At 43.6% G+C, this 16596-nt stretch overlaps 1 protein-coding gene across 1 annotated transcript in view; it reads left to right on the forward strand.

Annotated features, from left to right (window-relative positions):
- LOC121289841 (catenin alpha-3-like) overlaps positions 1 to 16596 on the forward strand; it is a 1845970-nt gene that overhangs the window by 1808013 nt on the left and 21361 nt on the right. The window contains exon 17 of the mRNA XM_041209732.1: positions 5499 to 5633. Within this exon, the coding sequence (XP_041065666.1) occupies positions 5499 to 5633 (135 nt within the window). The remainder of the gene's footprint in view (positions 1 to 5498; positions 5634 to 16596) is intronic.

Consider the following 16596-nt stretch of genomic DNA (forward strand, 5'->3'; position numbering starts at 1 on the left):
GTTGTGGGAGCTGCACTCATCCAGGCAAGAGTGCATCACACTCTTGACTTGTGCTTTGTACATGTGGGCAGGCTTTGGGGAGTCAGGAGGTGAGTTACTCATCACAGGAGGGCTGACAAGTGGCAAGTAACATTTGTGCCACACTAATGTCAGACAATAACCATCTCCAACAAGAGAGAATCCAACCATCACCCCATGACGTTCAATTGCATTACCATCACTGAATCCCCCACTATCAATATCCTGGGGGTTACCATTGACCAGAAATTGAACTGAACCAGCCATATAAATAGTGTGGCTACAAGAGCAGGTCAGAGACTAGGAATCCTGCCATGAGTAACTCACCTCCTGACTCCCCAAAGCCTGTCCACCATCTACAAGTCACTGGTCAGGAGTGTGATGGAATCCTCTCCGCTTGCCTGATTGGGTATGGCTCCATTGATACTCAAGAAGCTCAACGCCATCCAGGACAAAGCAGTCTATTTGACTGGCATCCCACCCTCCACCATAAACTTTAATGTCCTCCACTATAGGCGCAGAGTGGTGGCAGTGTGTACCATCTACAAGATGCTCCGCAGTCTAAGACACCACCAACTAGAAGAACAAGGGCAGCAAGCATTGGGAACACCACCAGCTCCAACACCCCGTCCATGTCATAAACTATTTTTGGAAATATATCGCCAATCTTTCATCGCTGCTGGATGAAAACCCTGGAACTCTCACCCTAACAGCATTGTGGGTGTACCGACATGACATGGGCTGCAGTGGTTCAAGAAAACAGCTCACCACCGCCTTCTCAAGGGCAATTAGGGATGGACAATAAATGCTGGCCTAGCCAGCAACACTCACATCTTGTGAATGTATAAAAAATGCAAACATCATGCCATTAAGAGATAAATTACATGAGAATAGTGAAGCTTTAGCTTTCTCTGGTATGAGCTTAGTGAGTATCTGTCAAGTACAAGTTCACATGTTCTATGGGCAGAATTTTTTCCTTGTTGGGCGGGCACACGCCCGACCTGAATGGGAGAAAAATAGTGTGCGATGACATTGGGCGAGTGTCCCGATGTCATTGCGCACACGTGCGATATTTTGGTCAGCGAGCGCGTGTGAGAGGTGGCAGCACGCCCACCGACAATTAAGAGGCCTATTAAGGCCCTTAATCAATCAATTAAATTGAAATTTTTGCTGCCTGTCCAACCTAACGGTTGGTAGGGGGGCGAATAGGCCAAGCGGCCTTTGCATTTTTGTAAAAACTCATCCACAGGCTGGATGAGGTGTTGACTGTTGATTTAAAAAAAGCTTTTAAAACTCACTTTTAACATGCCCCTGCTCATGTGACAGGGTCACATGAAGGGACATATTTTTGTTCATTTTTCCATCTTTATTTGCAAAGTTAAAAATCTTCAGCTCCCTGAGGCTACTCTGTTTCTTCAGGGTGCTTTCTGTGAGCTCACACATGCACATGCGCTGACCTCCACGCTCGCCCTCCTCCCCCTCCACCCCAGGCAGCGCTGGGTGTTTCAGTGCGCAGTTCATGCTGGCTGGCTGTTAATTGGCCAGCGTGAAATCACGGTCGGAGCCCAACTGCAGACAGCAGGTGGTTTCGCGGCCACTCCCTGGCCTGCCCGACAAGATAAAAATTCTGCGTGATGTTTTTGAATGCTGAATCTCTGGGTTAGATACAGGTGTAGAGTAGCTCAAGGGGTAGGGTAACTCCAGCAACTTTCTGATTTCTACATTGTACTGCGCATGTACTAATACCGCAGAATCACACAGTGCAGGAGAGGCCCTTCGGTCCATCGAGTCTGCACCGACACGTGAGAAACAACTGACCTACCTACCTAATCCCATTTACCAGCACTTGGCCCATAGCCTTGAATGTTATGATGTGTCAAGTGCTCATCCAGGTACTTTTTAAAGAATGTGAGGCAACCCGCCTCCACCACCCTCCCAGGCAGTGCATTCCAAACCGTCACCACCCTCTGGGTTAAAAAGATTTTCCTCACATCCCCCCTAAACCTCCTGTCCCTCATCTTGAACTTATGCCCCCTTGTGACTGACCCTTCAACTAAGGGGAACAGCTGCTCCCTATCCACTCTGTCCATGCCCCTCATAATCTTGTACACTTCGATCAGATCATCCCTCAGTCTTCTCTGCTCCAATGAAAACAACCCAAGTCTATCCAACCTCCCTTCATAACTTAAATGTTTCATCCCAGGCAACATCCTGGTGAATCTCCTCTGCACCCTCTCCAGTGCAATCATATCCTTCCTTTAATGTGGCGACCAGAACTGCACACAGTACTCCAGCTGTGGCTTCACCAAGGGTCTATACAACTCCAACATGACCTCCCTACTTTTGTAATCGATTGATAAAGGCAAGTGTCCCATATGCCTTTTTCACCACCCCACTAACATGCCCCTCTGCCTTCAGAAATCTATGGACACACACTCCAAGGTCCCTTTGTTCCTCAGAACTTCCTAGTGCCATGCCATTCATTGAATACTTTCTTGTCAAATTACTCCTTCCAAAGCGTATCACCTCACACTTTTCAGGGTTAAATTCCATCTGCTACATATCTGCCCATTTGACCATCCCGTCTATATCTTCCTGTAGCCCAAGACATTCAGCCTCACTGTTAGCCACCCAGCCAATCTTTGTGTCATCCGCAAACTTACTAATCCCACCCCCACAGAGTCATCTATGTCGTTTATATAAATGACAAATAATAGGGGACGGAGCTCAGATCCCTGTGGTACGCCACTGGACACTGGCTTCCAGTCACTAAAGCATCCTGCTGTCATCACCCTCTGCCTCCTACAACTAAGCCAATTTTGAATCCACCTTATCAAATTACCCTGTATCCCATGTGCATTTGCCTTCTTTATACGTCTCCCATGTGGGACCTTGTCAAAGGCGTTCCTGAAATCCATATAAGCTACATCAACCACATTACCCTCATCTACATACCTGGTTACCTCCTCGAAATTTTCAATCAAATTTGTTAGGCATGACCTCCCTCTGACAAAGCCATGCTGACTATCCCTGATCAAACCTTGCCTCTCCAAGTGGAGATAGATACCCTCCTTCAGAAATTTCTCCAATAGTTTCCCTACCACTGACGTGAGACTCACTGGCCTGTAGTTCCTTGGCTTATCTCCACAACCCTTCTTAAATAGCGGAACCACATTAGCTGTTCTCCAGTCCTCTGGCACCTCCCCCTTGGCCAGAGAGGAATTGCCCCTGCAATCTCCTCCCTTGCTTCCCTCAGCAGTCTGGGACACAAATCATCCAGTCATTTTTAAGCCTGTCAACACTTCCAATACCTTGTCACTCCTTAAATCAATTTGCTTAAGAACCTCGCAGTCTCTCTCCCCGAGTTCAATACCTTCATCCTCATTCTCTTGGGTGAAGACGGATGTGAAGTATTCATTCAATACTCTAGTGACGTCCTCTGGCACCACCCATAGATTGCCTCCTTGGTTCCTTATGGGCCCTGCTCTTTCCCTGGTTATCCTCTTCCCATTGATATGTTTATAGAATATCTTGGGATTTTCCCTACTTTTACCAGTTGTTTTCCAATTCACTGTTAAAAATGGGTGAACGCTTAGCCTCACCGTTATTCCTACCACAAAATCCAAGCCAAAATATCAGGATTGCAATAAATAGGAATGTGTTCACTCACCAAAACTTACAATGAAAGATAAAAAGAAAACAGCCAGATAAAAATGCATCTTATAGAATCATACAATGATACAGCACAGAAAGAGGGCATTCAGTCCATTGTGGCTGTGCCAGCTCATTGAAAAATTTATCCAATTAGCCCTTATCTTCTTCTCTTTCAATTAAACTTTATAACAGAAGGACTGCAACAAGATCCAGTAAAACTATTAGCGAAATAGTCAAATGCCAGTGTATTTTTTGAGATGAAATTCCTAACCCCCATGTGCATTTTATAAGTATTATAAATGATGATTATCTATATTTAGATTTCAAATTTAAGTGGCTTTGCAGAGTGTAAAGATATTCACAAACCTGCAAAATTTGTGTAAGAATAGCAAAAGTACTGGTGCAAATTCAGAAATTATTATTTTGTATTCTGCAGCTTGTCTTAGCTCATTTGAATCATCTATTCTCCTGGTGTCTCATTAGGTTCATGAGGAAATCTTGCCCCAGCAGGAAAACATGCTGGAAATTGGATGAGGCTGAGCTTAGAATGAATGCGCTTTGATCTAACCGACACTAAATCCCCTCAAAGGCATCCATGACATTCTTGGGATCGTTCAGTAACCCAAACGGCCGTGCCCCTGTGCACTTTGTTAGCGGATTTGTGTAGGTTTTATAAACTAAAGTGGCAGATGTTTATGTTGAACCCTTCAAGAACTCCCAGTACAGTCTCACAGCAGAGTACATATAAGAAGGCAGCAACTGCTGCTTAAATTACCATTTAACAAAAGTAATTTGAAAGAGAAGTAAGTTCCTTTGACATTGGGAACTACCCTGGTGTAGAGTATTGAGATTAGATCTTTGCTAGTGGAGTGCAGCTCCTGGTGACCCCAGTGCATGGCCTAATCCCATTGCATGTTTCCATTGAACTCTGGGTGCAGCATGGTGACAGCGTGTAAATTCAGAACAGCAGACAGGCAACAAGACATGACACGACACTCTTACCTTTCCTTTTGGTTAGGATCTCCACCAGCAATTTGTGCACAAAGTAACCAGCAGCAACTTTACCACACCTACTACAACAGAACCAAGGCACACTCCACATAGCTAACAAAGACTGCTATTTAAAGAGTATCTTATCATGTCTCAGAAACATTGCAAAATGTTTCAAAACATCTGAGCACTAAGCTCCCCTCTCTTACTATCTCTTTGTCTTCTCCAAGGTCTCACTTTATCTGTCCTCTCAATAGTGCACTCTCCTCTCTCTCTCCTCCAACCCTCTTTCTTTCAACCTATCAGCTGGTGATTAGTCTGTTCCTCTATCTCACTCTCTCTCCACCTTAACAGGTGGTAAGTGTGTGTTCTCTCTCTATTTCTTTCAATATATCTCTCTCACTATAGCTCTGTTTCTTTCACTATCTCTTTCACTATCTCTCTCTCTCTTTCTCTCTCATTATCTCTTCCTCTATCTCTTGCCCTTTCTCTCTCACTATATCTCTTATTCTCTCTCTTACCATACCTCTATCTTCTATCTTTTTCTCTCTCATTATCTCTTTCTCTCACTAGATATATCTATCTTACTATCCCTCTTTCTCTCTCACTACCTCTTTCTCCCTCTCTCTCCACCCCTCCAATAGACGATCAGTCCATTTCTCATTCAGATGGATCCCGAATTATTTATCAATTCTCCTGATGTGCCAAAGGTTCCATTCATTACAGTGAACACTGCAGGTTTCATTGCATCATCACAAACTTTATCCTGCTCTTCGAAATATATAATGTTTATTTAAATACAATAATAGCAATCCTCACTGTTTTTGTATTTTCAGTGCCAGGATCCATCTTGCAAACAAGATTTGTTGGCGTACCTGAAGCAAATCAAACTCTACTCCCATCAGCTCAAGATCTGCAGCAAAGTCAAAGCTGAGATTCAGAATCTGAGTGGAGAGCTCATTATTTCTGCAGTAAGTAAAACCTCATCAGTATGGACTCACAGGGAGACACTTAATCGCATAATATTTATCTGTTATAAAACCATATTGCTTATATTTTTCAAACATTAATGTGATTTAAGGTAATTGGCAAAAGAAATGAGTTGAGTTTTTTTTTACACGGTGAATTCTTATTATCTGGAATACATTGCCTGAAAGGGTTGTAGAAACCTACTCAACAATCTTTTCCAAAATCAAACTGGATTTATACTTGAAAAGGGGAACATTTGCAAGGCTATGGGAAAAGAGCAAGGGAAAAGAATTAATTGGATAGCTCTTTCAAAGAGCCTGCACAAGTAAGATGCTCCCTCTGGGCTATACAAGGCAGATGGCCCAAATGGACTTGCTCTGAGCTATATATGATTCAATGATTCTAATGAGACAAAATGTAGTCCCAGATCTGATTTCGCAGGTCCTTACAACAGGTATGTCAAATGGATTGGAGGATTGATGCATAATATACAAGGAATGATTGGATTATTATATTTTTGTGAAAAGTGTAAGGGCCAGGTTGGCCTTTTGCAAAAGGTTCAAAAAGCTCAGTCGAAATGTGCTTAAATTGCTTTCATCAATTTCAAAATTGCTTTAAACCTTGTGCATCGTGCCACCCTCATAAAGAGGTGGAGGCAATGCGAAACAACATTGCCAAATCTTCAATTTTACCGTGATGTGTTTTCTAATTCTAAGGTCCCTGTCAGCATAGGTGAAAGATTCAAGAAGTGTATCAAGGTTGTATCCTGTCCTATTTAGCATCTTCATCAGTGATGTATTGGGCACTGTGCTATAGGATAGTATCTCAGAGTATCTTTTCCAGGTATTTTGGAAAGAACTGTACTTCCTCTTTTCACAGTCAATGTCATATTGCTGGCAAATTTGCATTAAAGTCTTGTAAGCTTCACTCTTCATTTCAGCAATGGTGACCAGTTGAGATATGGGTAAAGGTAAATATAGCATTTTTGCAATGTTCATGAAGCGATCTCAATGAATTGAGTGGAGGAATTTGCTGTCACAATTTCATACCATGGAGTAGCTTGGGTACAATTGTCCAGGAGCATGCTGAGAAGGGGCTAAAGAGCACCAATTTTCTTCCTTACTCTTCAACTATAGCAATGAAAGTTATGCTTGTTTACAAGGCATCCAAACAGTTCTCCTTCATGACTCCTGGCCATGCAACAGAAAGACTTGCCTTTGCATGTGCAAGAATCAGGACCAAACTGTGAAATAGATTTACAGTGACTAAAGGACACAGTTCTAGTGAGTTTTGGTCAAAACCTATATTCTGACCTTGTAATCAATCTTCTGATCTTTTGCTCAGCCCAAGCTTATGGCGGACACATTTCTTTGCATGAAAACCTGGATTAAGCAGCCACTGATGAATAAGTGCAACAAGGCCCTACACGGTTTGAAAACTTGGAATATCAAGGCAGTTGGCACATTGCATGTTGAGCTGTGTGGCAATCCCACCATGGTGTTGGCATAGATCCATGTTTCAGGCACTATTTGCATTGAGTTACAGAAAAAGAGAAGTCAACAGGGTCATTTTTGGTGAATATGCTATAATCAGAAGAACCATGCTGAGAAACACGTGTTTTGTACTATCTTGGGTAGCTCACCATATCTAACGCCACCTAATGAGAGCTCAAACTCAAACCCATTGGATGTTGATTAAGTGCAGAGGAATCCCGCCCCCCCACCCCCCAGGACAAGAAAAGACAAATCCATCTTCTGAGACCAATCTTTCCTACCATCTATCTGTGCATTGAACATCTCTGCTACCTGATTCAACAGGTAATTCCTAGTACTTACCACCCTTTGTGAAAAGAAGTTCCTTCTGTTCTAAATTTATTTTTCTTGATTTTATATCTGTGAACTGTGGTCTGATCCTCCTTCCATTTTTTAAAATGGTATCCAGGTTTTACCTTGTCTAAGTGCATATTCTTCAACAATGTTTCCCAGATTGCTCCCTGTATATACTGAACTTTTTTAGCCTTTACTCACAGATCATCCAGGCACCAAATATGAAGAATTATTCTGGATACTTTTCTCTGCACCTACTCCAAGGCTTGGCCCTCCTCTTTTGCAGCCTAGTCACCAAACCTGGATCTAATCAGCAGATCATAAATGTCTAAAGCGTAACCTTGTTAGGCATTTGTTTCACTGTCCTGGCTATATACTCCAACATTTGGTAATTGTCTGGCCGCATTGACAAAGATGAAATTTTTTGTCACCCCCAAGTCATTTCAGAGTCATCTTGTTCTAATTCTGTTCTTTTTCATTTTTATTTAGGATAGAGACTATTTTGCCTGATGTACAGCATTTCATATGTGACAGTATTAAATTTCATTGGCCAATAATCCACTCTTTGCCAAAAAATCCAAATCTCTCTACAAATCTTCAGTTTTGTACTTGCTCTTTTTAAATACATGTGCTGCTTGTGTTAGTATTAGACATAAGTTTAACAATTTTGCTTCAGAATCCAGATCAGTAATATAAATGAAGAGCAACACTGGTTAAACCCTTCACATTGAACATCACATAGCATTAAACACCAATCCCTGAGTCTGTCAAAACAGTTTTGTTTCATAATATTTCATCAACTTTGACCAACTAGCTACTATCTTTTTGAGCGTGTGGTAATGGAGGAGATGAACTGAGCCTCTTTATGGTCAGGTTGCATCCAGGATATCACACCTGGCAATGGGACTTTGGACATGTCAACCCTCGAGCCTCTTTAGGGCTCCATTAGTGATTGATCAACAGGTCAGGCTCATTAATGGGATCTGGAAGAGATAGTCTGTCAGTGGGATTGGGATTCTTCCCATTCATCCAGGTAACCTTGCATGCCAATGCCCTGTTGTGCAGGGCTGTCCTGGCTGGACTCACAATGAGAAGATTACCAGTGCTCTATATTAGAAAATGAATGGTCTTGGTCAGTTCAAAACTGCCAGTACCCCATGCACACTTAAGTTGTTCGAACATTGGCTTTTGCCAAGCGGTGCCCAGGTTCCTTGTGTTTAGGTAAAGGGCTGAAGACTGGAGGTGGGGCAGGGGTGGCCTTCAGGGAGATAGTGCACATTACATGTCAAACAAATGGAAACCCTCCTCTCATAGATTTCTGAGCATGGTTTCTGTGCATGTCAGTCACCCAAATGACAAAAACATTGCATTCCATGAATCTCTTTTTGTATAATAAATCCTTGGCAACAATTTCTAAAAACTGCAAAGGAACTTTCAAAGTTTGACCAACTTTAATGCCCAGATTTCATTCCACCTTAATCATCCTGATTTTAGCACCACTATTTTAAAAAGTATTGATACAGCAATGTTCCAAAATTTATCCCTTGACACTGCACTTATCACAGATGCCGTCAGAATTTTTGCCACTGAAAAGTATCTTGTGTTTCCTGGAATGGCCAGCGAGCACCTAGTGCTTTGAAATGCGGCTGTTTAAATGCATTATTCAGCTGCCTCACTTATGCACTCGGTCCTAATATGAGGAATGCAGTCACAGTCACCACAGCAAAGGTTCCCCACTGGGTTGACTTATTGCTGGGTGTGCAGTAACAACTGATGTCCTTCTCAGCCATATTCCAATATTCCAATGAAGGAATGGATTGACATTTGCTTCTCTTTATACAATGAATGATTTTAGTAAACAGACATCTTAATCAGTCCCCAATCCGCATCAAGTGTTAATACAGGAAGAGGTACGCAGTGACAGGCAAGATTTTTATTTCACAAGTAGTCATGAGGCAGCATGAATCATTTGTGTGTTCTAGTTACATAAACACTTTATTTAAGATGGCTGGTCTAAATTCTTTACTTTCCAACAAGAAGATCATAAAGACATTGAATGGTTATGGCACAGAAGGAAGCCATTCAGCCCTTCCTATCTGTGCTAGCTGTCGGCAAGAGCAACTCAGTTAGTTCCAATCCCCTCACACTTGCTACGCAGCCCTGCAAATTCAGACAATTATCCAATTCCCTTTTGAAAGTCCAGATTGAATATGTCTCCACCACCATCTCAGGCAGTATATCCCAGATCATAACCACTTGCTGCATAAAAGAGTTTTCTTCATGTCACCTTTGGTTCTTTTGTCATCTTAAATCCTCTGGTTCTTGGTCCTTCCACCAAGGGAAACAATTTCTCCCTATCTACTCTGTCCAGACCCCTCATGATTTTGAACACCTCTATCAAATCTCCTCTCAGCCTTCTCTTCTCCAAGTAGAACAATCCCAGCTTCTCCAATCTGTAACTGAATATCCTGGAACCATTCTGACAAATATTTTCTGCATCCTCTCTAATGTTTTCACCTTCTTCCTAAAGTGCAGTGCCCAGAATTGGGTACAATACACCAGTTATGGGATCTCATATAGTGTGGGGGTTGGGTTGGTGTGAAAGTGGTAAGGCGGGGGGTGGGGGGGGGTGGGGTTGGGTGGGTGTCATTGTCAGGGAGAGGTGGGAAAGGGTGCATCATCCACAGGGATCCTGCTGGACATCAGCCCCACTCCAAGGTCTCCACTCACTGAAACTCTCTGCAGTGGGTTGAACCCTGTGTATTCTGTCTGAAAAATAGGCTTACTCCAAGGGCAATGACTTCTGTATGAAATTGTTTGTATGTATAACATCCAATGTGCATTATTTAGCTCGGAATTTGCAATGTTCTTGAGGTTTTGATTTGAAACACACAAAGGGTTAGAAATTTGATAAGACCCAATAACCAGTGCAGGTATTGTGATGTGTGATTAACCAGTGTCCATTGAAAGTAATACAACCAGCACACAAACTTCATGCTGCCTTTTCATTTCCAAGTTTGTGACATGCAGAAACATACTGCTGAGTGGCTCCATGCTCAGAAGGGGGCATAATTTCATCTGAGGTGAGCACCAATTAAAGCTAGCCTGTGCTATTTGGAGGGGAGCTACATCCTGGCTGCAGAGCTCATTCAACTGATTGCAAAAGACATTTGGAGCAGGACAGAAAGAGGACTGCTTGGTTCTTGGATGCAGCACTAGCGGCCTTGATGCAAACGATTGAAAGTAGAGTGGGAGGCACTCTAGGTACACACCACAAAAGCAGTGAGGGCAGATGGCCACAGAGGTCAATGCTGAGAAGCTATTCTCAAGGAGCTGGATACTGTGCCTGAAAAATATCAAGGACTTCACATGAGTGGTCAAGTAAATGAATGCGTCTCCAAATGCCCTACCCTACTGATTGCACAACCAACATCATACACTGCACCACAACCCACTCACCCACTCATCACAATCTTTAGCAATCAGGACTCATGCCTAATAGTCATGTGCTTTGAGGACATATTCAGGATAAGGGACCAATCATTTAAGGAAATTAGGAAAATTACTTCACTCAAAGTGTAGCGAATCTTTGGAATTCTCTACCCCAGAGACTCATGGATGCTCCATCCTTGAGTACATTTAAGGCTGAGATTGGCAGATTTTTGGTCTCTCAGGGAATGACGGGATATGAGGAATGGATGGGAAAGTTGAGTTGAAGCCCAGGATCAGCCATGGTCATACTGAATGGTGGAGCAGGCTCAACAAGCAGTATCGTCTACTCCTGCTCCCATCGCTTGTGCTTTTGCGTTCTATCTCACTCTCACACACGCACCACTGCTGCAGCCTCACACCCACATCTCACTGCTTCCAAATACCACCAGATGTTCAGCTATGACAGGTTTTACATCACTCAAAAACATTGCAATGCACTCACTGACACTTTTCCCCCTCTCATGCAGGACCAGTTGGCCAATAGCAGGAGGCAGTGGCAGAGAACTGGCAGGGAACAGTCAATGGCTGTATGTCCTCATCTCCTCGGGGGAGACAGTACTGTGAGTAATTGGTACAGCCATCACAGAGGCCATGGCAAATGGCATGGATGAAGTCATGCAGGATGATGCCTTATATGTCCCCTGAAATCCCACTTCACCCTCATCCCACAAACTCATCTGATGTATAGGCTGCAGATTCTGGAAATATACACCTCCTGATTCCCTCCTCCCCTCAGCCCAATTACCCCCTTATGCATTTATGCTTTCAGATACCCAGGAACTGCCCCCTGGCCAGCCAGTTGTACCAGAGGATGAAGTGCCAGAGAAGAGCAACCTCTAAAGAAGAAGCACCATCGCTTTACCTGACAACCACAACCACCATCTCAGATACTGGCATTGCGCATAAATCTGAGGGCAGGATAGGGATAGGATCTGCACGTGGTGATTCACTTGGCAGGAGTGGTCTGCAGCCTTTGGGGGAAAGGATAATGTGGAGTGTCTGTTCCCAGAGGACGAGGTCACAGATCAGTTCTACGATGGAGTACTTTGATAGGGCGGGAAAAGGACACAGAGATGCTTGATGCACTGGCAGGCCTGTCAGAGAGCATGGAGGGGCCTGGGAACACTTGACACGGGGCTGTGCACAGAGCTCGGAGCCCATCATTTCCAGCATGGAAGTGGTGGCCGATTTCATGAGAACACTTGCCGACCCAATTTTGACAGATTTTCAGTCCCAGAGTTGGGGTATTTACCAGCTCCACAAACCTGATCCAGGAAAAGAGGCCCAGAAGTTGGGATTTTCATTCTGGAGGGGGCAGAAACTGGGGTCGGCACCCTCAAAACAAGTGCAGAGGCTACCAGGTGCAGAGGTGGGCTGGCTAGGAGGCCTGCCTCAGTGCTCTAGCACTGTGTGAAAGACTGAAAAAAACAATAAAACAGAAAACATCCCTCCAGCCCCCAACTCACTCCCATAGACCCCACACTCTCCATGCCAACCCATACCATTGCACCTAACCCCATGGACCCAATACCCCCATTCCATCTTATGCCCCTCTACCTCCTCATGGCTCATAACCCCATGCCAGTCCATGCCCCCCCCACTTAACCCCATGTCCCTTTATAGCACCTATGCTGACTTAGTGCCAAATCATGCCAACCCATACACCACCATTTGCCCTTAGCCCCTTCATGCCAAATCCCCTAGTATCCATTGGGAGCCATGCTGACTTAAAAAAAAATTATATATCTATTTTAAAAAGCACTCCCATTGATTTAAAAACCATTGAATACTTTGAAATTCCTTCAACTAATCTCTTATGAAAACAAACATCTCTATTCTATAGCCACTTCTAGCTGTCAATCAAACTGTTCACTTAACAGGCACCCCACTGTGATAAAGGTAGATTGTAAAATCAGTCATGCAGCACAAATCCTATAATGATAACGCTCAGCCTTATGTCAATAGGCACAGTGAAATAGCCATTTTTAAAAATTCCCAGGTGCTGTTTTAAATTTAAAGCTCAACAAAGCTAAATCTCTTGACAGCTTTGACAGTCACAATGAGCTTTGACAGTTCCAATGAGTTCCAATGGTTCGTTGGCAACTTTGACAGTTCTTTGACAGCTTTGACAGTTCCAATGAGTTTATGTACTTTTTACACACATTCATATCTAATTTTAACGATTCCAGAGGACATCTGGCCTCTTGCAAAATGTACCTTAGCTCCCTGTGCTGAGGCAGGGTGTGGGTAAGCCCTGTGACGGGTGTTCCAGACTACTTATTTCCAGTTCTTCAATGGAGGGAGGTATCCTCTTGGCTGGAGGTGAGGACCTGGATGGAGCTGAGGGATTGGCTGGCTGAGGGTGTCGGTTGCTTGGCAGAGCTTGGGACGATTCTGTCCAGATTCCTTTCCGCAGCACGCAATTCCTTCCAAACACCCACCACCACTCCTGTTGGACTTAAACATTTCCCGCAACTCTCCCAACAACATAATACTTCCATAAACACTGCAACAGCAAATTGCCAAAAACATTTTCCCTGCATGTTGGATGCTGATGCCTTCAAAGAGCACTGGAGAGAGGGTTTCTGCTGCACACGTTTAAGAGAGTTGCAAGGTCCAAATAGCAGGTTGTACACCAAACCAGTGTTAGATACTGTCTGACGTCACAGTCTGCCAACTCGGCATACTTCCAGCGCACGCCTGTGCTATCATGCTTCACAAAATGGCAATTGGCACAGAGCATGTCAGAAGTGGGTGGAGCGGCCGTCCCCCTCTACATTTTTTATCTCAATCATCTCCTATAACATTGAGACCACAGGCACCGTGGAGACAAATTTTTTGACCAAATTTCTCCAGTTCATCGCCACCAGCTCACTTCGTTTCGGCCCCAGACTTCCACACTGTATTTCTAGCCAATGCTTTTTTTCTCTATCTTTTTCCCGCGGTTCATTTACAGAAATGCCTGGAGGTTAAAGCTCTGTGTGACAGAAGGCAGGAACATAAATCCTAGAAATTGAATGGAACCGAGAACCAATCTTCAAGTTTTCAGCAGATGTCTAAAGGGCAGCCGTTGATTGAAAAGTGCTGTATCAGGGAGGAGGTGAAACTAGTCTAGGCTGGAGTCCCAACAAATAATAAAACCTGCAATGGTTCATTTTGTGGAAAGAAGGGACCTTCTTGGAAAAACTTTCTGATCGATAGCTATACCAGTGAGAGCCAGCAGGAACAGCTGTGAAAGAGAGAGGGTTGAGTAACTATTGGAGTATGGTATTACAGCAGTTATGGCTTAACAACCTGAATATTTAGAGTACAAATCCTACCCAGTAAATTGTGAAATTGGTTTCAATAAAGCCTGGCCATTTGTTTACAGTTTCATGCAGAAGATGGCACCTCCACTAGCGCTGCATTCCCTCAATACTGCACTCAAGGGCAGCTGCACCATGTGCCCAAGTCCTCGAAGTGGGACTTGACCTTCTGACTCAAAGAGCTGGATTTTTGCTCCCGCAGCAGGTGTGAAGAGTTGGGAAATTTCACTGTTCCTTGGAGCCACCTTGGGAAAGAGTGACCCAAATGGCGGGAACTTCATTCCGGGGGTAAGGGCATGCTGGAGTTTGGCCCACCACCCCTGGAAACAATTCAGAGGTGGTCACAGGGGCTGCCAGGTACCAAGGCAGATTGGTTAAAAGGCCCACTTCGATTCTGTGGGACTTTGTTCCAGTTGTTTTGTTAAATAATAGGTCCTCTAGACCTCACCCCTCACACCCATTACCGCCCCTCAGCCACTCCCATGCCTACACATGCCAACTCATTCTACCCACAATGCCACATCCACCACCCTTTCCCTTACATTCTCCATGCCAATTCATCCAGTATCCATCATGGACAGACCTCAGGACCCCATGCTTGAGATGAAATAAAATGAAGTTCTAAATATCTATTACAGCCTTCATTATGTTATAAATAACATCCTCAATCATGAAAGCCCATTCAATATATTTAAATCCCCTCAAGTATTTAATCCTTATAAAAACAACATTTGTATTTATAATCCCACAAATATGACATCTAATCCTTTAATAACCTCTTGGAGCTGTTAGTCAAGATGTGAATTTACAGCCCCCACACTCGGATAATGGCAGGTTATGAAAGCAGTAATAATGCTACAATGATTGTAATTATACCAACAAATACCTATTGAAACTGCAAGCACAGATCTTTTTCAACTCACAATCAAGCTGTGTCTTTAATGTTTAAAAGGTTTGACTGCTTGACAGCTCCACAGACCTTCTCTGCCCTTTACAAGCATTTATGTCTACACTAAAAGCTTGCAACTCACATACTGTGGATAAGGCCCTTGCTCCAGTGAAAATGGGGTCTGTTTGAACTCAGCACTGAGTTAAAATGGCCCTGCTGAGTCCAGGTTTCCTCCATGCATGTCTCACATCCCACCTCCATTCCCCTAATGGGGAAAACAGGACCTGTCAGAAATGGGGGCAAGACTTCCAGATCCAGTTCCCAGCGCCACTTTGGTTACACTGTGAAGTCTCCACAATGCAACAAAAATCTAGGCCAGAGGCTAGTGTACTACTAACTGAGCCAAGGCTTGCATCTTGGCATTTGAAAAATAATTACAGGCTGTGTTAGAAAGCTGAGAACAAGAAAAAGCACTACTTCTGAGAAAAATCCTAGGGCTTTATTTGGAGGTTGGCGATACCTTCTTTCCACACCCCTCCCCCTCTCCCAGGCTTGCTCTACTGGAGTTCATTGCTTTGGACAAAATAGAACATGAAATGAGATGAGGATGGATGTTTCCTGACATTTCGCATGTAGTGATCTGCACAGACTTGTCACAGTTTGTTGCAGGGAGTTGAGGTGGGCGTAGGATTAGGACTGAGTTCCACCGATAGTTGGTTTAGTATTTTATATTTACTCTGTCATCATTCAAGAATCGCTGGCCTTTGCTGTCTTTTTGCCTTTGTGCTTTCACTGCTGTGTTCTATACTCAGTGAAACATTTGCAAAAGGACTCAAAGACTGGATTGTCTGCTTGAATAAGCAACTTTGTTTGCAACACCAGTGGTCCATTTTTTTTTAAATGAATGTATTGATTTAATAACTCCCTAACATTGCCTGGATTAAACCAGGTCTTTAGGAACTAGTCTGTCCTTTCATACACTTTCATAGCACTGCAGTATCTTTTTACTTTAAAAACATAGATAGTTGTCTAAAATGGGCACCACTGTTCCAAAACATGAGGGACCCGCACTCCAGGGATTCTTCCATTTAAATACGTCAAATTTACACCACAGAAAACTTTTCTCACCATCAGCTCAGTAAGCTAACCAACACTGAGTTTCATTCATTAGGCACAAACTAGCAGCAAACACAAAAAAACACAGCTAAGTTGCCAAAACATTGTTTCTGGCTGGGAGCAGGCCATGTTGTTTCTTCAGCCACACCTGAGTCAATGCAAATCAAAATTAAAAATTAGTACAACAAATATGGTAAAACAAAACATTGCTTTTAACTTTCCTTTGAAGCGTTTTCCCTTCTTTGTGCTTTTTTTTGGCGGAGCGGGGCCTCTGTCACTAACAGTGAGGGAGCTCAGTCCCCAGTTATTGGGTTGGCAGTGTTGATGCTCCGGTGGG

This window comes from Carcharodon carcharias, chromosome 17 (genome assembly GCF_017639515.1).
Source record: "Carcharodon carcharias isolate sCarCar2 chromosome 17, sCarCar2.pri, whole genome shotgun sequence".
Taxonomy (NCBI): Eukaryota; Metazoa; Chordata; class Chondrichthyes; order Lamniformes; family Lamnidae; genus Carcharodon; species Carcharodon carcharias.